General features: G+C 34.6%; 1 protein-coding gene across 1 annotated transcript in view; it reads left to right on the forward strand.

The window, feature by feature from the left end:
- AKAP9 (A-kinase anchoring protein 9) overlaps positions 1-24,735 on the forward strand; it is a 93,638-nt gene that overhangs the window by 15,429 nt on the left and 53,474 nt on the right. Inside the window, exons 3-17 of the mRNA XM_085310565.1 lie at positions 1,364-1,417; positions 1,828-1,998; positions 4,609-4,764; positions 5,696-5,893; positions 6,637-9,087; positions 9,755-9,968; positions 10,798-10,877; positions 12,196-12,334; positions 12,851-12,948; positions 17,437-17,548; positions 18,034-18,232; positions 21,354-21,450; positions 21,587-21,679; positions 22,920-23,285; positions 24,295-24,510. Coding sequence (XP_085166691.1) covers positions 1,364-1,417; positions 1,828-1,998; positions 4,609-4,764; positions 5,696-5,893; positions 6,637-9,087; positions 9,755-9,968; positions 10,798-10,877; positions 12,196-12,334; positions 12,851-12,948; positions 17,437-17,548; positions 18,034-18,232; positions 21,354-21,450; positions 21,587-21,679; positions 22,920-23,285; positions 24,295-24,510 — 4,644 coding nt within the window. The remainder of the gene's footprint in view (positions 1-1,363; positions 1,418-1,827; positions 1,999-4,608; positions 4,765-5,695; positions 5,894-6,636; positions 9,088-9,754; positions 9,969-10,797; positions 10,878-12,195; positions 12,335-12,850; positions 12,949-17,436; positions 17,549-18,033; positions 18,233-21,353; positions 21,451-21,586; positions 21,680-22,919; positions 23,286-24,294; positions 24,511-24,735) is intronic.

The raw sequence follows: 24,735 nt of genomic DNA on the forward strand, positions 1-24,735 counted from the left end.
GGTGCAGTGTGGTAGATTACAAGACTCATACACTACATCTTTTTTCATCAGTTAAGTTTAAATGAAATGGGAGTTGAAAAAGGAAAGGTAGCATTTCATAGCAGTTTTTATTAACTACTAGTGTTAATTTGGGATATGAGCCAAAATCTGAGTAAAGATCTTGGTACTGGGCTCTGTTGTATATTGTCTGAATGTAGAGCAAGCAACAGGGCAATACACAAATGATACACGGTGCCTCTATGAGTTGCCTGGGTTGCAGTTTTGTTCTTTCTAAAATAGAGTATTAGTCTCTCAGTGTTATCTTCCTTTTTTGGGRGGAAGTCTGGAATTGAAAGAGCACTGTGTCAGCTCTGTAAATTCACATCTCAAGCGGGTCTATTCATTCTTTAACACGAGCTCGATGACTGTATTGATCCCATTTATAACGATATACTTCCATGTAGGGTAACTTATTGATTTCCTCAGACTTGATAGTCCTTTTTAAATAATTCCTGATCTAGTSTATGGAAGATTTCTAGACAGTATTTATTTTTTTCCCCTTAATATAAAATACTTGGGTCTGAAATGCTATGATATCTTTACATCCCAAACATCATTATTTTTGATTGAAGGGGAGATACAGCTGTTCTTGCTTGCTTTCTTTAAAGCACTGGTCTACTGTTTTAAAAGTCCATGTGTGTGTCTTAAGATTTCTCCTGAGTATACAGAATATTTTTTTGCATTTGAATTTTTATTTTTTACTTACAACTGGTACTTTGGCTTGTGCTTACATTTTGGAAATTCATCATTATTGGTGTGTGTAGTCCGTAGAACCAAAATTCTTTTGAAATGGAGCTGAAAGGGGTTGCAACGTTAGGTGAGTGAAAGAGAAAATGTGATTTTTTGGATATTTTATTTCTGCCTTTTCCACTTTAAAAATTCCTTTCAATTCCTTCCATGAGATTCTATGGTATTGTCTTTCATTCACTATAGAGAAATTAGTGTCTTTCAGAAATAGTAAATCTTGGAGTATGTGAATATCTTTTTGAAGAACATAATTTAGTTTAATAATACAGAGAAATATTAAGCAGATTTAATTAAAATGGTTAAATGCAATAGTCAGCATTTTGATCATTCAAAGTATAAAGCTTTGCATAACCTTTAAATCTGAATTCCTTTGTTTTCTTCAAATGTTTAAATTCCCAATGTGTATGTTGTCACATAGTGGTATCTGATTTTGTAATTTGAGATTTTTTTTTAGCCTGTTATAGCATAAAAATTCCCATGGGTCTGCAGAAATCATCACATAACATTCAAATGAACAGAAAATAGAAATCAAACTTTATTTTAAATAGTAATATATTTAGAAATTGTCTTTATACAGGTAAATGGTTGCAGTTTTGTGACAAGAACAGCTATACCTGCAGACTTAATCAGGGTACAGTATTGCAAATTGAATTGTAATACTAATGGTGAATACTAAAAACCTTAAGCAAAATGTTTTGAACAGAAGCTATGCTGCTGACTAATACTTTATTTTGCATGCTATGCTCTGCAGCTATGTTGCTTGTTGTATATTAATATAGTGTATCTTTAAGCTTGAAATACCAAACATTTTAGTACTTCTATTAAGGCTGATACTACAAAGCAAAACTTGCAGAAATGCTTCATGTCGATGCTTCTGAGGTGTGAATTATACTGACAGAGGTTACTATAGCAATAAGCTCTTTGATGCTGTATTGTATGTTAATGTTCTAAGGTGGTGTTTGATACAGAATTTGATATTTGAGTTTACTCATCTTGATAAAACATAAAAAATGGGATGTTAAGGAACTTGGATTGATTTAGGAAGAAGAATTTGGAGTTGGAGAAATTTGTTCTGAGCATGGAACGCAGCACTCTCAGATGCAGCTAGAGGTGATGGAGAATGAATTGGCTGGGAAACAGCAAGAGATTGAAGAGCTAAACAGAGAGATAGAAGAAATGAGGGCAGCATATGGTACAGAAGGATTGCAACAGGTATAATTACCTTATGTTGCTTTCTGCTTGCTACTCGGTTACATGGAAAATGTAGATTATCACCTGAAAATGTTCACACTTAGTGGGAGCTGTTCAGAAGGTAGTCAATGTGAGATGCGGAATTACACACAATTTCTTTTAATCACTACCATGCATTGTGTTTCTTTGAATGGTGATTTCATCATGTGTCCTTTTGCTTTGTATTTTATGACTAAGATTTGTTGCTTCGCAGTGACTTTATTTGATTCAGGAATGGAAAAATAATTTTCTTTAAGAAAGTCCAAATTCTTCTCTAGTTTTGCAAAGACTGCRTGTCTTTAAAACCTTGTATCTCAGAGATCAAATACAGAATCAGCTTTTACTTCGTAAAGAATGAGATTACTGAGTTGGTCCATGAATCAAAACAATATTTGTACATCAGACTCCACTGTCTGAAATAAAAGGCAACTGATTGGGATATTTTAATAAACATTTAATAATTGAGGATTACAGAGAAGGGTTTTTTATATAAAATATATAAATATATATATAATATAAATATATATTACACAAACACACACACACATATATATAAAATACTACAAATACCACCAGAATATATAGTTAGATTTTAAAATACAGAATATCAAATACTTTTGTTTCTAATATAAGCAGGTGCTACAAAGCTTAAATTCAGTGCTTTGTTGTGCTTCATATATTGTTKGTCTCTTTTTGCTGTAATTTGAATTCAGGTCATGTCATTGTACCTTTTTCTTTGTTTTGCAAGGTACAATAGAACACAAASAAAGAACAAAAATAGAGCACAAATAGTTCATTCATTTTCACCTTCATTGTTACTACAGGGTTAAAGTTTTTTACTGTTCTCATTTTTATTTTATCTGTGAAAATAGATGTCATGTTTTCTACCATATTAGAATGATCTTTAAGTTGTTACTCTGGAGGAGGAAGTGCTTTAACACTGCTGTGTCTATTGATGCATCTCTGATGTTGCATTTTAAGTCAATCTTAGCTTCTATCTTATCGTATATCAGTAGTGCTAAACAGAATAGTCATAATTATAGTGTAATAAAGAATATAACTGTAATTTTATTTTCTCAAAATTGTGACTACTGTTATTTTTTTCCTGAAAAAATTGAAAGTAAACAAGTTTGATTCTTAGATGGCTATGAATACTATTTTTAAAATAAAATTATATTAAAACAAAATAGACTGTGATACAATAATATTTTAGATAGATTTTAGTTGCATATATTTTATGTGATAATGGTACAGTGCATTGTATCTTAACTGAAAAATGCATATGGTTTATTTTTCAGATGAAGCAAAAGATTTGTAAGGGAGAGAGGTGCAGAAGATGCATTGTATGCTTGTTTGTCAAAGAAAAAGAATGATTTAAAAAGTTGATAATGATGATATAGTAATGTATGGATTTGAACAGATAAATCTGCTTATTTAATTTCATTGAACAGATGGAAGAGGAAAGGTTTGACACACTTAAGTGTCTGATCTGTTCCTGTGTTTGTATTAATACAAGCATCTAGCAATTTCTTTTCTTTCCACTAGATGCAGATTTTTTTAAAGTAGGAAATCATTATGGTAKTCTAAAAAGAATTTTAATTTTCTCAAATTCTTTGCATAGTTTGGCTTGTTTAAAAGGCCTCTGTTTTTATGGATGACACTAAATAATGTTCCTGCCCAGTAAATGAGTAGGCTTTATGTGGAAGTATTATAATTAAACAATACTGTTTCAGAAGTTACAGAATATAGTTACAGAAGAAGGCTAATGTTCAAGGAATGTATGATATGTAGAGACATTGTGTTTTTCTGAAGTTTCTTCTAGTCTTTTCTATAATGAGTTCAAACAAAAAAATGCTTTAAAGTAAATAACATATATATTTCATATGAAATATACTCCCAAAGAATGTTGTAGGATTTATGACTGCCTGAATGTAATCTTAAAAAAAATACAACACTTTCAAAGGAATTTTTCTGTTTTTTTTTTTTAATCATTTCTGTTTCATTACAAAATGAGATTCATCTACTAAGTAACCATGCAGATCTTGCAATTTGAGTTTTTCTCRTGCAGTTATTCAATCAGAATTTCTTGGGTTTACAATGTAAGATACTCATGGTATCTACTTATATGTTTTTAGTACAATGAATGCTATTTATTCTACTTTCAGAGAGAGTAACATAATTTGTATTTATTGTCAGAAAAGTGTGTGGTCATTGGTAATTGCCACAAAGTTGCTGATGTACTGTAAGTAGATACCCTGACTTCYTTTATGCTGGTTCATTTACAGGGCCATGCTCTTTAGTTCTAAATGCAAATTCTATATTGTGCTAAAGCTTAAAAGTTCATATTATGTTTTGATAAGTATATTTATGGAGAGCTCATATACTGGTCAATGATTAAAAAAAAATTGTTTCTAAAACAGTTGCAAAAGCAGTTTGTGAAAATATAAATGCTCCAATAGATCTGTGTAATGTCTTTTGAATAAAAAAGAGGCTAGGGAAGATATATTCCTATTTAACTGGAATAACTTAATAATATCTTCTGTCTATGGCTTTGATGTGCATTATTAATTTACATTTCATTTTCTTTCATAGCTGCAAGAATTTGAAGCTGCTATCAAAAAAAGAGATGACATTATCACGCAGCTCACTACTAATCTACAACAGGCACGGAAAGAGAAGGATGAAACTATGAGGGAATTTTTAGAGCTTACTGAACAAAGTCAAAAACTGCAAATTCAATTTCAGCATGTAAGTCATAACACTAGCAATATTTACTTGGGTGTGAAAACTGGTGTCACTTCAGAGGATCCATCAATGACTTTGTGGTATAGAAACATGGAATTTAACATGCGGTTTTGAAGAGTTTGTCCCTTGGTGTAGATCTGCAGTCACAGTTACCATTATTGCACCTTGTTTCTTGCACTAGATCACTATAAATAATGCAAAATTAATCTGTTTTCCTAGTATATGGGAAAGTGTGCAGCTGCTGATAAATACTGGATGGCGGCAGTTGTCTTGAGTGGGGGGAAGAAAACTTGTGTGTAATTACTGTTCTCAAAGGCTGGGGTGAAATCTGTCCTGTTCCWTTTGCAGTAAAAACAGGCATTGAATTTTCAGGGCCACCATTTCATACTCCAGTCCTAGACTTTTTGATAAAATCTACCTCTTGTGGTATTATTAGACAGTAACTTAAATAATAAAATTAAGTTTCACCATTTGTTCAAAAAATGTCCAGAYGCCATGGAGACTCTTTATTTGTGTGACTGCAACTTATGCTGTTGCATTTCAGTGTTTTAGTATTTTGTGCTGTTTAAGCACTTCATACAGCTTTTATGAGCTTTAGGTGGATTGTGTTCTAGACTTTGAATCTATATTATTATGATGCTGATTTCATGGACAGTAATTACAACTAGTTAATTTTATAGCTTTGAGTTTTTTCTGAGACTCTACTGTCCTGTACTAGCTGACCATAAAATGATATCATGTTAAATATTTTCTATTGGCTGGCTTTTCCAATAACATAAACCTTTTTCAGCTGCTTCTAAAAGAACTACAAAACTTTTCTAATAGTCTTTGGGCTCTTGATATTGAAAAAGAAAGTAGAGGTCATATCTCTTTCTGTGGTACAAGCCGTTTCTGAAAAATGATATATTTTAGGTTTCATTTTTTAATGCACAAGTTGCAGGCAAGTGAAGCCCTAAGGAACTCCAGCCATAGTTGCACAGCTGCTGATTTATTGCAAGCCAAACAACAGATCCTTTCACATCAGCAACAACTAGAAGAACAAGAATGCCTGCTGAAGAATTATCAAAAAAAGAACGAAGAATTTGAAGCACAGATTGCACATCTTCAAGACAAAATTAGAACATACGAAATGGTATGTTTCTTAGTAGAAAGAGCTCTTTTTCTAGTCTCGTTTTTTTTTAATGATTTTGTAGTTTCTTTGAAATCTAAGGACTAAAGCACTAGTGATGGGTGTGTTGCATGTATTGCATACAAAATATTTTGTATTTTAAATACCACATCTGTTTTATTTAACACACTAACCCATAGTATGTGTGTACTTTAGAGCTGAGGTACTCATCTCAATATTGTACATCATGTTTTAAAATATTGCAAAATTATTTACCAGAAATGATAAAGCTATACTAAATACCACCATGGAATTAGAATGCCTTTATTAAATATCAGCCTGTCAGAATTTGCTTGAGCAATCTTTTTGTCTTAAAGAAAGAGTACTGTCATTTCTTCATGCACATTTTACAAACTTCATGGAAAATATCTCAAAGTAGCTTTAAGAGAGAAAAAAAAGGAAAAAGGAAATTTGATTGTCATTAAAAGTGGCATAAGACAAAGTTTTCTAGTAATTTGACTAAATGTTTTTTGAAATATCAGAGCATGACAGTAAAGACTCTCTTTTTTTTTTCTTTTTGGAATGACACTTATCCCAAATGTAGAGGAATCTTCTAAAATAAGGCAACAAATAACTAAGATTTGGTTTTTATTATCTGTGTTTTTTTTTAAAGAAAAGCATCATGTTTAAATAGGTAAGTATATAATGTTCTAATACATTCAAATAACAAACTAAAAATAGGAATGTGGTTTTACTTATTTTTAAAGGAAAAACAGAAAAACGAAGGAGAAGATTTGAGTAAACTGCAAGAAAAAGAAGCTCTAATTGAAGAGCTGGAAGCAAAACTGGGAGAAGAAGAAAGAAATTCATTTCAGCTTACGGAAAAATTATCAGATGCCAGTAAATTACTTGAAGAATTAAAAGAACAGATTTTACTGAAGACCCAGGAGATAAATAATATGAGAGTTGAACTTACCACCTACAAACAGAAAGAAAGGCAATGTTCTGATGAAATAAAACAATTAATGGGAACTGTGGAAGAACTTCAGAAACGATGTTACAAAGACAGTCAGTTTGAAAGTGACATTGTGCAAAGGATGGAACTGGAAACACAACGGAGACTGGCACAACTTCAGGCTGAATTAGATGAAATGCATGGCCAGCAGATTGTACAAATGAAGCAAGAATTAATTAAGCAACATGCAATAGAAATAGAACAACGGCTTTCTCAACAAAAAGTAGAGCTGGAGAAAACTTTAAGTTTATGTTCAAATGATAATGTTAATAAAGATCAAATGCATTTAATGAATATTAAAATTAATGAATTGAACATGAAATTGCAAGATGCTGATAATGAAAGAGAAAAAATAAAGCAAGAATTGTCACAACAGATGGAAGTCATTTCTGCAGAGAAGTCTCTTCAACAAACTAAATTTGAAGATCTTTTCCAAGAATTGAATTTTTCAAGAGAGCAGGTTCAAAGAGCCAGACAAACTATAATGGATATGGAATGTAGATTAAATGAAGCTGAAAAATATGAGTTTGTGATTGAAGATCTGAAAACTCAACTTGCTTCTGCTTCTGAATTCAGGGAAGAATTAGAATTAAAACATGAGGCAGAGGTCACAAATTACAAAATAAAACTTGAAATGCTAGAAAGGGAGAAGGATGCAGTTTTGGACAGGATGGCTGAGTCTCAAGAAGCTGAATTAGAGAGACTGAGGACACAGCTTCTGTTTAGTCATGAAGAAGAACTGTCCAGGCTTAGAGAAGACTTAAAAAAAGAACACATGGCAAGCATGGAAAGCCTTAAAGATAACTTGAATATACACTATAAACAGCAGTTAGATGGGGTACAGAATGAAATGGGTCAAAAGATAGAAACCATTCAGCTTGAAAAGGAGAACTTAATCACAGAGCAAAATCAATTGATTTTGGAGATTTCAAAGCTAAAAGATTTGCAGCAGTCTATTGTAAATTCTAAATCTGAAGAAATGTCACTTCAAATCCATGAGCTGCAGAAGGAGATTGAGGTACTTAGGCAAGAAGAAAAAGAAAAAGGTACCCTTGAGCAGGAAGTCCAAGAGTTGCAGCGTAAAACTGAGTTGATGCAGAAACAAATGAAGGAGAGAGAAGAGAGCCTTAATGAAAAGTGTTCAGAACTTGCAACACAAAATAACTTTCTTAAAGGAGAAAACAAAAATCTGGAAGAGAAATTGAAAAATATGATGATGGTAAGCTCTGAAGAAAATGTCATTTTCAAAGACTCTGTTAGTTCCAAGGCAGAAAATCTAGACTTGCAAAAAGGAATAGAAGAGGTGATTAATGAAAATGAGCAACTTAAAAAACAAAACAGTCAACTCAAAGAGGATTTTGAAAGGCAGAAGAATGCCTTTTTGTTTACTGAGAAAAAACTTGAAGCTAATTTTAAAGAGCTACAGGAAGAATGTGCTAGCCTTCTGAAGACAAAAACTGATTTAGAAGAGAACAAGAATAAGCAGGAAGCCGAGTATAAAATTAAACTAAAAGCTCTGAGTGAAGAACTTCAACACTTGCAAAGCCATAGACCAGTTTTATTGAAAACTAAAAGTTCTAGTTTTGAAGATAGTAAAGAAAATAAGATATACAGGGCAGACACATTTGAAGCTGGAGAAGTTATTGAGAAAGATGCAACAGAACTTATGGAAAAGCTTGAGGTGATCCAACGTGAGAAACTGGAATTATCGCTGCGACTTTCAGATCTTTCTGAACAGTTGAAGTCAAAGCATAGTGAAATTTGTCATTTAAATGAAAAAGTTAAATCCTTAAAACATGAGAAAGAACAAGTTCTAGCAAAATGTAAAGAACTAGAAGTCAAAATTAGCCATACTCAGAAAGGAAATATCGATATTACTGAACATAAGACAAAATGCTCTGAAGGAAAAGCTCTAAAGACTGCTACTGCAGCATCTGAAAGTAGAAGTACCGTATCTGGTCCAAGCAGTAAAGTTGATGAAGCAGTAAATGTAGCAGGTGATCTGGGCTCAGATAAAGATATCAGTCATCAGGTAGCAAAAGGAAAGGAAGTTCAGCAAATCTTGAAACCAGAACAGCAGTTTCTTGCAGAACATTTGCATGAGATGACAGAGGAACTGACTGATGAAACATCATTAATAGCAGTAACACAAAGTGAAAATAATCAGCTTCAGCAGCAAGTGGATTCATTGAAATCAGAACAGGTATGTTCAGAAATAATTTATCTAAGCAAAGTTGTAGGAGACTGTATTCAGAAATTTGTTAAATATTTGTTCTCTTAGCTGCTTTGTACTGCGTGYATGTGCTTGTGTGTGGCAAAGTGTAGCCAATGTTTGAAAGTGGTTACAAGAATGACCAGAATTGTAACCATAGTCAGTACCTGTAAGGATGCTATCTTTCATTGAAAAAAATACTCTTCCAGTGCATTTAATTAAAGCAAAACAAAAACAAACAAACAAACAAAAAAAAGGTGAGCAGGAGAAGACATTTGTAACACTTCACATCTTGATAGAATGCTTAACTTAAGTAGAAGAGATGAAAACTTTTTCAGGATACATTTTATTTGTCATTCAGTTTTTCACCCTGTAAGTACTCATTCACATGATAAACCCTTGACATTTTCAGTCAGGTTTTGTGACGCTTGTGAAATTCTAATGTTCCACTATAAAAATTTCTGTGTGTATGTGATTTTCATTTAAAGAGTATCTGGATGTGAGTGTCGAAAAGAAATGGAAGTTAAGCATATCATGTGATTCTATTCAATCTGTTTATTATGTTCCATGCGTTTACTGTTAATTTTGAAAATGAACGGAAGTTGGATGCTCTTTTCTTGTTTCTCACTCTTTATAACATGTCTATTTTTCTTCAAAGACTGATTTACAGCTACAGATGGAAGCACAGCGCATTTGTCTGTCCCTGGTTTATTCAGTGCACGTAGACCAGGTTCGTGATTACATGAAAGCAGAAAAAGAGACTGCACTTCGCAGTCTTAAAGAGGAACTTGTGCATAGTCATCTACAAGAGATGAATGATCTTAAAAAAATGCATCAACTGGAGCTCCAGACCTTGCAAATTCAACGTGCAGGTAACTTGCCAAAAATTGTAGGAGTGAAGCTCTTAATATGAAAAATAGGTAGTGTCCTTAAAAGAAAATAAGCACAAGTGTTTAGGGAAAAGATATATGTAGCTATCCAACAAATTATTTTTACAGAACACTATTAAGTGCTTTTATTCCAAATTACTTCCTTATAATAAGTAGTCTATTACTCAGGTTACTTCAGGAAAGTAAGAGTAAGGAAGCATTAAAAGTCATGTTTTACTATTTATATTAAGTCATTTAACTGTAAAGAACTGTATAATAGCTTCAGCTATAGGTTTGTATTCCTTACAGAAATACTAGGCAAATGCAGCAGCAAAATGTCTTTGATCTTGGTTCATTCTCTGTTCCTTGAATTCCTGCAATGGCTCCCTGTCCACATTAAGTAAGCTTTTTTGCTACTAATTTCAAGATTATTGTTCTGTAATTTTCTGCCTTTGTGATATTTTTATGTTATAATGCTGAATCTTGCACCTATTGCCCCTAATCACTATTTTTTTGTCATCTGTGATTTGCCCCTATGTATTCTTTGGTCATAACAACTTCCTGGCACTCCAGTATGTTTGAGTAAAGTAAAATCTTTCCATCGCTCACTGAAATAGCAATGCATTTCTTATATGTTATTCCTCTACACACAATTCTACCGTAGTAATTGAATGTATCTGTGAGATGGAACAAGAAAGAGGAAAAAAAGTATGCCTTTCTAAAATTTGAGGAGTTGACTTCACTGAGACAGGGGAGTACACCTTATAATCCATTAATGAAGTGCTGTGCATATAACATGAAAAATAATATTATGAATTAYTTGTATTCATAGGTGATGAAGTCAAATCTACACAAAGACTTATAGAAAAGCTAAGTGAAGCTGTATCCGAGGAATGTTCTAGGCTCACTCAGGTAAGACTTAGCAAAAAGCCTTTTTTTAAATTGGACTTCTGAAGAACTGAAAATGAAGAGTTATGTGTGTGGTGAGTTGTCTTGCTTTTTCACACCATCCTTAGCCGTCTGTCTTTGGACCGGTCCAGTTTCTCTTTGCATTGATCTAAGTAGAGACTACTAAAACCTGATCTTCCAAAATATGTTTCCAGTTGTTTTTTTTTCTTTTATTATTTTATTATCCTTGTCCAGCCAATTCTGCTGCCTTAAAGCTAGTCTGCTAGTGCTAAAGTATTTTTTCCTTCGTGTATGTGTCTAGCCAATAATCAAGTCACTCATTAAATTTATTTGTGGATTAATTAAGCTACTTTCATCATTTATTATAAACCATGATCTTCTGCTCTTTCGTACTTCATACAGGGCTTTTTTTATTTTCTGTTTATTATTCTGGATCATTTCCAGTTTTCAGTGTCTTTTTGGAAATGTGGATACTGGAACTGTTTTACTTGAGAACCAGCATAGGAGAGATTAAGCTGGACTCTGTGATGGCACACACAGAGTATCAGCTGAACTCTGGGTTTTGGCATTAGTTGTTTCAGAGCTGCAATGAACCATGCCTAACTGTATGATTCCATGTTGAGCTTGAGGAGAAATTATTTTATTCTTGTAAATCAGGTCTAGAGTCCATTGAGTCTAAAATGTTTAAAGAATGCCACTATGTTCCTTGGGCAGGCCAAGTTTCTTTGCAAATATCATACATTTTCAGATAGCATATGCATAAATCTTCTGTTAGTATGCTCACTGTAAATACAGCAGCTATTCTGCTGGCTGCCTAGCAATAGCAAACATGAGGCATTCTGTTTATTATTTACTTATATTTTCTGCTGCCATCCCCTTTTATTCTTTTCATTGAAAACTTAAAACAAGATAAATAGTAATCTCTAAAAAGATCTAAATTTCCACTGTACGAAATACTTCCCCAAGAAAAATTGCAGTTAATCAGAATGAGACATTTACAATACTTTCAGGGTTAATAAAGGAAGCCTTATTCTGCAAAATTTTAACATTTAGCAATGCCAAATTAAATGTCTGTGCAAAAATATATGTATTTCTGTTTTAACTGAAAGTTTTCTCCATATCTCTTTTTTTTGTCAGGAATTTTAAGGGTTCTCTAGGCTCTTTATGACTTAACAGAACATGTACATCATTATTTCCACAGAAGATAATATCACAGAATACTACTTTCTTGCCATCATTTTTCTGTTTTCTCTATAATTTGTCACTGATACATTAATAAACAATTTTTCTTGACTTTTTCTTTATTTTATTTGCCATACAGCTTCTGTGTCATTACAAGAATGAGCAGTCTTCAGCTATTGTAGAAGCTGATGATAGGGAACAGGATATGTTCCATATTCCTGCTGCTGAGAAGGAAAAATTGAATATAGAATTGGCAACACACAGAGGTGAAGCTCAAGGTAATGGCCTTGTACTATCATACTGGTTATATATACATATATATGYGTAAAACCAGATATATATGTTATTGATTTCAGGCATTTCAAATTGACAATTACTATGTTGCTAATTGTTCAGGTACTAATGTTCCTAATTAGCCATTTTAGAGAACTCAGAGTATTCTCAACTATTTTTATTTTTGTTATGAGCATATTCTTATGCTGTTTTTATTACAGTGGAAACTGATAAAAAAAAAAGTGATTATTTCTTTCTCCATGTAAAAAAACCTAGCAGCTCTACCAAAAAATCCATACACATCAGTTTTATATAAAAATAGATTCTAAAATGTGTAAGGGCCCTGTCTCTCTTGTTTCAATAAAATATATATTTATGGGATATTCAATTAAATATATTTGAAAATATTTTGAATTTGAAAATATATTGGAAATATATTTTATTTTCAATAAAATAAATCATGGTATAATGTTTATAAATGTAATTTTTACACAAATAACCAGGGACTTTTTTTAATTTAGCTTTGCAAGAACATATGGATGCTCTCCTGCACAAAATAAAGGAAGAATACAGCAGGCTGAGTGCACTTCGAACATGCTTGGTGAAGGATGGTAAACAGGTAAGCTTTTTATAGCACCTCCTGTAAAATACAAGTGTTTGTGAATTTTCTATTGTATGGATTCCTTATGGATCAGGGAGGGAATTTATTTAAAACTCTATTTATGTATCCTGGTTGAGTGTCATAGGAAGTTGATGATTAAGTAAAAGAGGGAAGGGTTAGCTAAAGCAGGTTGCTCAGGATTATATCCAGTCAGATTTTGACTGTCTCAAAGGACTGARACTCCACAACATCTGTGGGCAACCTCTTCTAGTGTTTGACCATATTTTTCTTATGTTTACATGGAATTTCCTGTATTTCAGTTTGTACACATGGCCTCTTTTCTTGTCTCTGGGCACCACTGAGAAGAGTATGGTTCTGTCTTCCTTACTTCCTCCCACCTATTGATAAGATCACCCCAAGCCTTCTCTTCTCCTGGTTGAACGATGTCAGCTCTCTGTCTTTCTGTATTTGATTGAGAGATATTCCAATCCCTTAATCATCTTCATGGCCTTTTACTGGGCTCACTCCAGTAAGTCCATGTCTTGTACCGAGGTGCCTAGAATTGGACAAAGTACTCCAGATGCAGTCTAATCAGTGCTGAATAGAGGGAAAAGATCCTCTTCCTCAACCTGCTGACAATGTTCTTTCTAATGCAGCCCAGGATTCTGATGGCTACCTTTGCCGCCAGGGCACTTGTCCTCTAAGACCTCAGATCCTTTTYTGCAAAGCTGCTTTCCAGCTGGTTGGCCCCCTGCATATACTGGTGTATAGAGTTATTCCTTTAAAGGTGCAAGATTCAGCATTTCCCTCATGAGGTTCCTATCTGCAAATTTCTCCAGACTGTCAAGGTGTCTCTGGATGTTACAACAGTCTGGTGTATCAGCCACTCTGCCCAGTATTCCATCATTGCAGACTTGCTGAGGGTCATCATSTAGGTCATTAATGAAGATGTTAAAAACTGTTGGTCCCAGTTTGGCCCCATGGGCTGCACCACCAGTGACTGGCCTCCAGCAGGACTTCATGCTGCCGATGATATTTGGCAACATGACGACCTTTGATCTGGTAGCTCAGCCAKTTTTTTTCAGTGAATCTCACCATACTTGTACTTCATTAGTTTGCCTTTAAGGGTGTTACAGAAGACAGTGTCAAAAATCAAGTTAAATAATACCCACTGCTTTCCCCTTCCCCGCTGAGCCAGTTGTCTCATTGTAGAAGGCTATTGGGTTGGTCAGACATGGTTTTCCTTTTGTAAATCCATACTGACTACTCCCAATCACCTTCTTGTCCTTTGTGTGAAATAATTTCTAGAATTCGTTCCATCACCTTACCAGGGATTGAGGTGAGGCCTGTGGTTCCCTGGATCCTTATTGCCCTTCTTGAAGACAGGAATGACATTTGCTTTCTTTCAGTCCTCAGAAACCTCTCCCGGTCAGCGTGACCATTCGAAGATGATTGAGATTGGCCTTGCAATGACATTGGCCAGCTTTCTCAGCACCTGTGGGTGCATCCCATCAGGTCCCACAGACTTGTGTATGTCCAGTTTGCTTATGTAATCCCCAAACAGACCCTATTCTACCAAGGTTATATATTGCTTGCTCCAGACTATTCCAGTGGTCTCAGTGAGGGGGAATTCCTGAAGGCACATCTTATCAGTAGAGACTGAGTCAAAGGAGGCCTTAGGTACCTCAGCCTTCTCCATGACCTTTGTCATCAGGACCCTTGCCCTATTTAGCAGTGGGCCATTCCCTGGTCTTTCATTTGCAACTGATATACCTGAAGAAGCGCTTCTTATGGCCCTTCATGTCCTTTGCCAGACCGAGCTCCAGGTAGGCTTTGGCTTTCCTAACCCTGTCTCTATACGCACATGCAGTGTCACTGTGTTCCTCCTGGGTGACTTGACTATCCTTCCAGCTTTTTTAAGATTCCTTTTATGACTGAGTTTTGTCAGGAGCTCCTTTTTCATCCATATAGGCCTACTGCTGTCTTTACTTGATTTCCTGCCTATGAGGTTAGACCATTTCTGAGCTTGGAGGAGGTAATCCTTTAAAACCAACCAAACTCTCTTGGATCCCTCTTCTCTCCAGAACCATTTTCCAAGAGATTTCTAAGCAGATCCTTGAAGAGGCCAAAGTCTATTCTTCAGAAGAGTCTGTTGTGATCCTGTTTTTTTACCTTGTTCCCTTCTAAAAATCCTGAACTCCATCATTTCAAGGTCACTACAGCCAAGGCTGTCCCCAGTCTTTCCATCCCTGATGAGTTCTTCTCTCCTCTAAGTATGATGTCCAGCAAAGCATCTCCTCTCCTTGGCTCTTCCATTACCTATCTCAGGAAGTTACTATCARTGCATCCCAGAGGTCTCCTGGATTGCTTATGCCCTGCTATGTATTGCTCTTCCAGCAGATACTGAGGTGACCTAAATCCCTCATGGAGGGCTAGGACCTGCAAATGTGAGTTTTCTTCCAGCTGTCTGAAGAAGGCCTCATTTACTTCTTCCTGATTGGGTAGTCTATAGCAGGCACCCACATCAATAACCCTCGTGCTGGTCTACCCTCTAATCCTTGACCCATAAGCTCCCTGCTGGCTCATCATCTGTACCTAGGCAGAGCTCCATGCATTCCCACTGCTTTCTCACAGAAAGAGCAGCTTACCATCCTGTCATTCCTAAAGAGCCCATATCCATCCATTGCAGCACTCCAGTTACGTGAGCTATCCCACGACATCTGTGGTATCAAAGAGACTGTAGCTCTGCGACTGCACACGCCTCTGTAGTTCTCCTCGTTCATTTCTGGTGCTGTAGGCATTAGTGTGCAGAGAAGCAGCCAGTCATGCTGATTCCCCAGAAAAGGCGTGAGAGTTTAACCTACAATACTGTCTTGCGGATACCTCCTTATTTATGTGCATATGCTTGAGGTAGGTTGGTCAGCCTGCTGGCAGATACGCTTTTGCCCTACTTGGCTGGATTGATCCTGTCTCTTCACAGCAGAGCACAGCAAAGTCCTGCCTCAAAGAGAGTCCCATGATCATAAAACTCAATTTCCTGTTGTCAACACCAGCTATTCAACCAGTCAGAGGATCTGTCCATTTCTCCTCAAGCCCTTCTCTGGCAGAATCAAAGTCATACCACCCATGCCCTTGAATCTCACTCCCAAACCCACATAGTCACACTTGATATGCTTCAGGTCTCCTCTGGCAGTATAGTTGTCCATGTGGAAGAGCAGTAGGGGATAAGAGTCCAAGGGCTGGACAGGCTTTGGCAGTCTCTTCTACATTCCAGCTCCTAGCAATCGGAAAATCTCCTTAGACAGCAGAGGAGGGCCTCCATCCCCTGCAGTTGTCTCTCCTTACCTCTACAGTTGCTCCCAGTGCTGCTTGTGTGGTGCAGGCTCAGAAAGTTTGGATGCTTCATTGGACAGAGCTCCCAGACCCTCATCTGCAACTGTGGCACCAAATCTGTTCCATAGATGCAGATTTGCAGGGTGGAGCGGGAGGCTTCCTCCTGGTGCCAGAAGTCATGAACTTCCAGCCTTCATCATCATGGCAATCTTCATCTCCCGATCTGATAACCACAGGCTCTGCCTCCCACTCCTTTGATACAGGTAGGGGTTCAGGCTCTTGAAGCTGCACGGAGAGATCCAGACAATCTCTTTTGTCATCTCTGATGCTGCACAGTATGCTGMCCTCCACTTGTAGTTCCCTTATTGTTGACAACAGATCCTGCCCCAGCTTCAGTGAGGGGCCTGGGCATCCCCATAACCCCCAACTTGCAGAGCAGCATCGTCTCTCAGGAGTTCACTCAGGGGCAAGGCCTCTGACATTGCAGTCTAGTTGCTGCAATGGCTGCTGGACACTGTGACCTGTAGCATGCCACCACCCTTGCTGAGCGCATGTGTGCTATTCCCAGCAGAGTTCTGACTCTCTGCTGGTACTGCCTCTTCTGTACTGCCTCTTCTGCACTCTCATCATCTTCTGTAGCTTGCTGACATAAGTCATCTTTTAAATACGAGAACAGCAAGAAGAAAAATAATGAAGAAATATAAACCTGAGGTTGAGGCACTGTGTATTTTWTTTTGTGATACATGCCTTTATTCCTCTTTCCGAATGTCACCCCAAGTTGAGAAGCTAAAAGTTAAAAATATTTTCTTCATGCTGCTTCAGAATTTTATTAGGAAGCAGAGATGGAATTTATATGTAAGTGAATGCTGACTTATTAAGGGTAGCTGCAGCGTCTATTTCTCTGGTACTATGCTACTTCTGAAAAAAAAAACAGATAATAGATGCTAGCTAGTAGCTGATAGGTTCAAGAATAAGTAGAGGAAAAATTGAAATTCTTGTGACCTCTACTTTGTGAATTGTGTTGTATATGGATATTGGCTTAAATGTAATACCTGGTGAGCCCTCCTGAAAGGATGTTTAACCCTTCTTATATATGTATAATTATAATTAATATTTTTATATTAGTGTAATACAAATTGTTGTCATTTGTATTTACTTGATGATTTTTTTTAGGTCAGAGAACCATGGATATTATCTTCTGAACCTAAGCCTCAGAGAAAAGAGGGCTCTAATTGTCTGGAAACAAGAAAGGAGTGTCTGCAGACTCCTTCGCAGGATCTAATGGGTAAAAAGATGTATATGTTGTTTYCAGTATTGTGTTTCTCTTTCTATCTGTGAATATACATATGAGTTTGAATTTAAATTGATTCCTGTTTTACAGCTTGAAGCACGTAAGAGATTTTTACCAATTTTACAATATGATACTGTGATTGTCTTAAATCTCTAAAGTACTTTGGAATTACATTGCTTGAAGAAGTTTTATTTTGATGATGTTCAATATTCTACAGTTAGTTTGGTTACCTAGATCCAATAACAGAAGACAAAGGATTTATTTTATTTTGCAAGAGGGAAGACTAAATTATATTTATTTGCTATGGGAAAATAATTGATAAGATAACAAAATAATATTTTAAACTACAGTAATTATTCACTTCCATCACTACTATTAACTTTGAGTGGAGGCAGATGGAAAATTGATATAATATATAACAAATAGAATTGAACTGATCTTTTCCACTTTCTCCCCCACTTCAAATACCCTGCATGTAGATCCTAAGATTCAAGAGTACCTTTGGAGGGAGTTAGAGAACCTTAAAACACAACTTGAAGAAAAACATGCTCATGAACTGGAGCACCTCCGGTCCTATTTTCAACAGCGGCTGAAAGAAAATGAAGAGAGGTACACTACAGAGATTGTTCATTTGCAAGATAAGCTTCAGAGTTCTGAGGTGTCATCTGACCATATGAGGTATTCGTCAGTTCTTTAGGTTTTAAACTTTATACTGGGTACAAACAGAAGTATTTCAAATAACCATTCTTGTAAAGCTGCATGTTTTACTTCAGAATTAGAAAAATTCGTTATAAGCTTACTAACTTAGGTTGTTTTGTTGCTTCAAGAGATGTTAAGTCTCTTACCAAGAAACGGCATAAACATTATAAACTAGGTATTGCAGCATTTAGAATTATGAAATGTAAAAATGCAATATGGTATTTTTATAATGAGTGGAACAAGATACGATATTTGGAACAATGTATAAATTTCACTTTGTGTATACAAGCCTTTTGGAAGTAATTTCCAAACTTCCAGAAGCGGCAGACCACTTTTAACTCTTGAAACTCCAGACAGTACATTTCATATCCAAGGACACTTCATTATCTTGCATGGAGTAGTTGCATAAACTTGATGATTTTGTAGAATCATATTCAAAAATAACGTTTGTGGCCCAGGTAGGGTCCACTTAACAGATTCTGACTTTCTCCAAGTCATGGGGTGTCCTCATCAGACTGTTCCTGGCCCTGGCTAATCTGGGTTGCCAAATGTGGAAGTTTCTTGGGTGTATGCTGACGATGATGGAGTCTGTTTCTGATACCTGGTTCTTTTAGCAGCAGCATTCATTGACTACTTGGATRAGTTTGAGGAGTGATGAGTGCTTTTTATTGTGCTCTCTGGTTTCTTATTTTTCCATTTTTGACCCTAACATTCCTTTCTTCTAATGCACTTACTGTATCCTAAATCCGTTCAGTTTTTCTGCATTTTTCTTTTCCATTAATCTCCTGCTGTCAAGGAGAATAATGAGGGTTTGTTAGTCATATACCCAACTATAAAAGGAGAGTCCAAAAGACCCGGTGGCAATAGGAAATGCTATTTATAAGGAAAAAAGGTCAGTTATATGTTTCTAGAAATTGTTTAGTATTTGATATACTTAGCAGTGTACTCATTTTTAAAGTGAAAGGACTGTTAGGATAAATCCTTAGAGGATGAGGGAAATGTAGACAAAAGTGCTTTTCTTCAGCTGTCAGAACTCAAACAGCTGTTTCTCCTCTGTTGTTTGATCACAGACTCTCCTCAGCTGTTTTCTTAAAAAAAAAAAAAAAAAAAAAAAAAAAAAAAAAAAAAAAAACTTTTAAACAGTTTTCTTATTCCTTAAAATACGTTTCCATTCTTGAAAGTAACAAGTAAAATAACCAGATGATCTATTCTCATATGATCATACTTGTATATACTTGTTTTGAGGTGAATGTTAGATTCAAATTCTGCAAATATTTATGGATCTTTAAGACTGAGGCCATAGACTTACATAGTTACTTATCTCTAACTGCCTTGTAGAATCAGCAAACGCGTGAGCTCAGCCTTTAGGAACCATATGACTTGTTAATCAATTACTTTTTAATACTGTAAAAAGTGTGTGTGTGTATATATGTATATATATGTGTGTGTGTGTCAGCATTTTCAAAATGTGTTTTGTGAAACTGTATACTGCTATGTGTATATTGGCCAGGACAAGTCATAAGTCTTTATGTAAAATTTCTAAATTAATTTCTGGAAATTATTTTATATATCTTTAACTTTTTTGGATAAATGTTAGTTTTTTGATTTCATTCATGACAGATATTCACCTAAAGTACTCAAAACTCATTTTATGTATGTTTAATAAGCATTTAGGGTAAATGTCAATATTTGTAATCAGATGATGTAAAGAAAAATTTTCCCATTAAGAGTTTCCCTTATTTCTTGAACTTCAGGTTTTACAAATTAAAATGAATATAGAGTTTTACAGGAAAAATTCCTAGCTCACTATATAAATTGTTTTTTAATAAACCTATATGAACTTCCGTCTCATGTTTCAAGCCTGAGTACAAGATGGGACTCTTTTAATGGTGTAGTCAGTAATCTATTGAATTCTGATAGGTCTTCAGTCTTCATACTTGATTTATTACTGTCTTTTAAACTATGATGTAAATAGGAAGATAGCTCCAGCCAAACCTGGTGGTTTTTAAGGACCTTTTCATAGGGTTACATATCCTATTGCAACATTAGAAAAAAATAATGGAAGAAAATAATTGCTACTATTCATTCCCTATTGTGTTTTAGAACTGAAATGCACCATACATACAGACCTGTACCTGACTGTTTATGTATAGAAATGAAATGTGAATGCTGAAAGTTGTATTACTTTTTATAGTTAAAAATGTCTTAAGATTTATAAAATTATCAGACATTCTGAACTCCATTTCAGAGTARTCTAAACAGACTCTGGGATTTGGTAAAGCCCTTGTGCAACTAAAAGTTGTAAGTCCCACAGAGAATAATCTTACCTTCTGACTTCATCTGATCTGTTCCTTGTCTTTTTTGTCAAGGTATTCCTTCCTTTGTGACAGCAGATCACAAATACTAAAATGAGATTTATTTAGGTAGCTTGTTGCTGTATTTTATTCTTCTGCAGTGTGTTTCTGTGAGTTTTTTTGCAACATGTCAGAAATGGAAACGGGATTTAGAGGGGTTTTTTGTATCTGAAGATAGAGTGCTGTTCTGCTTAGAGAAACAGTTGCTTGAATGTGTTAGTATCTAAATATAAAATGAATCATTATTGGATTTCTTAATATTTTCATCAATATGCCTTTTCTTACTGAGTCATATGTGTAATAAAAGAAAGCAGTGCATCTGTTGAAAAGCAGCAATTTAAAAGAATCAAAATAAATATAACCAAGCTGTTTTCATGGCTCTGTAAAGCCCTTTTAGTTTTTCTAGTGTTCTTACCATTCAGACAGGAACTGTTGTCTTCATCTTAATTATGTATAGTTACTGAGCAGTAAATATTCTGAAGTAGCTTTAAAAGACTAGTTGTTTGTGAGATCAAGTCTGCAAAACTGATGTTAAGGAATGTTATATAGATAGAGCAAGTGTCTGGAAAGGCAAATGGATTATAGTCAAGTATATGAAATTAGTGGTATAGGCAAAGGTATGTTTTGAAGGAAGTGTTCGGTCATTGATCTTTGAATATATATATATATATGTGAATATATATTCATATTTGAATAGAGAAATATATATTGAAGCATTGTTTTTTTTCTCGCTTCTGTCTTTTTAGTATATCTGCAGATTCACAAATAAAACCAGAAGAGGTCTTCAGAAAAGTAAAATACATTAAAAATCTTCATCAGCAAAGAGCAGATGTGGCTGTGGAGGTATTGTATAACTCAACTGACAATTCATCAGCAAATGTATATATGGTCAATACAATTTAGATGCTTTGGGATTTAGTGTGCTTTTCTGATACAGACTATTGTTTGATTTTTTTGAGATTTCATATTTTTCTTACAGCTTGCCAGTGAACTTGAAATGAAGAATGATCTGGACGTTGTTCAGCTGCTAGAAAAACAGTACCAAGAAAGATTAGAAGAAGAAATAGCGAAGGTATTACTTTTATTTTGTTATTTTAGAATATACTTTAATAGTGACTGTTATTTGTTGTTTCTGACAATTTGGATGGTTATAATACCGTATGATGACTTTCGTTTWATTTATTTACAGGAATGTTTCATTCTCATTCTGAACATGAAAGTCTATTTAGAAAAGTTTTTCTAAAACACTTTAGGCTTTTTTATCATGTGGTAGATGTACATTCATGCTTTTAATTCCATATCCTCATAGTCCTTCAACTAATATTCTATTCTTAACTCTCATAATGTTGTTTTTTTTTTTTAATTTGGTGGGCGGAGCAACACCGTGAACATAGATATCCTGTTGCTTTAGAACTTTGAAGAAAATAGACAACTTGCATGCTAGAGAGTAGATTTCATGCTGCTTTAGGTTTAACAACTGATGTGTACAAAAGACTTTTTACTKAAGAGTTTCACACTATTTTCTGATCGTATTTTATTGTGTGTTTTAATATATTGTATAAAACGTATAACTTTTATTTAGATCCAGTGACTTTCACTGAAACGTGAGAATTAACACTGAGGTTTTATAGTAGCGTATATTATATCATTTGTGGATATACTAATTTATGACTTCCAAAAAAGTTCTCACTTGCAGAATATTTCTTTTTTAAAATGAAAAATCCTCTCTCTGGTTTCATTATATAACGACATAAATAAAAACAGGTGAATCAGTCAATTAACATAAAGTAAAAACTCTCATCGTAAGTAGAATAGATGTGTACGGGCTATCAGGCACATGGCATAGCTATTATTATACAATCCCAAATTCAGCATCAGGGAAATGTTTACAAAGAATGATTGGATACACAGAGGAAGCTTAGCACAGCTGTACTTAGGTCAAGCCAAGAGGACTTATATTAACAACTCTTTTATTTTAATGTCAACTTGTAGAATCCAATCTCTATATTTTTTTTAATGGTAACTAGATAATTCTGTGCTAAATAATATATTTTAATTGAAAATAGTATCATAGTGTAAACTGTCTTAGATATGACATGTATATTTTAAGATGTACCTGTTGAGGAGATTGGATATCTACTTTTTAATTTACTGTTTTTTTCTGAAAAAAAAAAAGGAGTAGAATCATAGTTCAGAATATGTTCAGAACCCTTATTTGTATTACTGATGATTAGCAATGAGATTTCTTCAGCAATAACTCATACTGCTAAGTATAGATTAGTATTAATTTTATTATTTTCTTCTATATTCAGGTTATTGTGTCAATGAGCATAGCATTTGCACAACAGACTGAATTATCAAGAATTACTAAGCAGAAGGAAGAAGAAACACAAACACAGATAGTGCATCAACAGGGAAAGCATTTTGAAGTTAAAAATCAATGTAGAGAAGAAGTAGACAGCCCTCTCAGAAAGGCAACAAAAAAAGGCAGTAAGCATGAAGAACTAAAATCACTTTGCAAAGAACTCAGTGAAGAGTCTGGTGAGATGAACTCTCTTGGAGGACAGCTTGATTCGAGTAGCAGGCCCGATTACGTATTAGGACAAACCACTCATGAAATGGTAATTTCTGAACAAGTTTTCTCTCAGGTCAAAGAGCTTATGGTAGAAGAAACACTGGTAAGTGTTTTGGTTAAAAAGATACATTTATTTTTTATATATTTTTATATATATATTCACACACACACACTATATTTGAATAATATTTCCAATACATTTGCATACTATTTGAATAAGAAAACAGCAAAAGGAAAAAAAAAATAAGATGAAACTTCCATTGAAATATTTCCCTTTTCTTTAAATGCCTGATAACTTTAGATCTAAATTATCTATCCTTTTTTCCTATGTCTTACCAAGTGTCATAGTGTTTTGCTAATAAATGAGAAAGAAATGTAACACTAATTATAGGGAAATAGATTGTTCCATTTTTGTGGCTAAAACTGTATTGAAAGCAATAAATTGTATAAAGCTTTTTTTAAGGTAGATTATTTTCTAATGTTTATACATAGAACAGATTAAAAATTATGTTTAAGTAGTTTGATTAGGTTTATTATTTGAGCACAAATTTTATAAAGGTAATTTGAAAAAAATATTAAGTGACTCACCAAAATTGAGGGGATGTGGTAAAGCTTGGAATAGATGTGGTTAAAAACTAGTCATAAGTTTTGACTGCACATTTTCATACTAGTTTATATTTTTTCACTATATTTGGCACTAATTGAAGCAAAACACATTTTCAAATTTGTTTAACAGTTAAATGTTCTGATCTTGTGTTATCTGAATAATGGATAAACTCCTGTGTTTCTGCTTTGTGTGGTACTATTCTCCTAAACTTTGGTTGCGTTATACACGCACCAGAAACACACGCTCACTAACTTCCATACATGTATGTTTATTAAAAAATTTCTACTGAGGTCCTCGCCAGCTAAAAAGAGTTAGAGTTAACGCTGTTCACCATTAACAAAAAGACATTCTATCTTCTAAAGAGGAATAATTCTAAGTTTTGGCTTTCTAAGACACAGGAAGCAAGATAATGCTTTAGTAATAGCTATTGTAATTTGTGAAAATTTGAATATTTTCTAGAAAATATTCTTGAACATAAAATACTAAAACAGTTACGATATTTCAGCACTGCAGTGAGATGACAACAGAAACATCAAGTCAACTGCTGTTGTACGAGGAACGTTTGGAAGACATGCGGCAGGAACTAGTACGGCAATATCAGGAACATCAGCAGGCAACAGAGTTATTAAGACAAGGACATATGCAGCAAATGGAACGTCAGAAGGAAAATCAGGAACAACTCCTAGCGGAGCTTGAGAGTCTGAAAGTGCAGTTAGCTGAGGTAATGCRGGGTCTAACACAACAGCAGCAGTTGTGCCAAAAAGTTAACCAGGAAGGTTTTTATATAGAGAGATACACTTATATGTAATGCATACGCATGCACGCACGTGCACATACACACACACTTGTGTGTATGTGCACCCATATATACATATATATTAAAAAAGACTTTTTTTACAAAGTTCAGTCGGTTAGGGATCAGTCTTGACTGCTGCAAACCTGGAGA

The sequence above is a fragment of the Rhea americana genome, unplaced genomic scaffold (assembly GCF_003343005.1).
Source record: "Rhea americana isolate MKP2758 unplaced genomic scaffold, rheAme1 scaffold_32, whole genome shotgun sequence".
In the NCBI taxonomy this organism is placed as follows: domain Eukaryota; kingdom Metazoa; phylum Chordata; class Aves; order Rheiformes; family Rheidae; genus Rhea; species Rhea americana.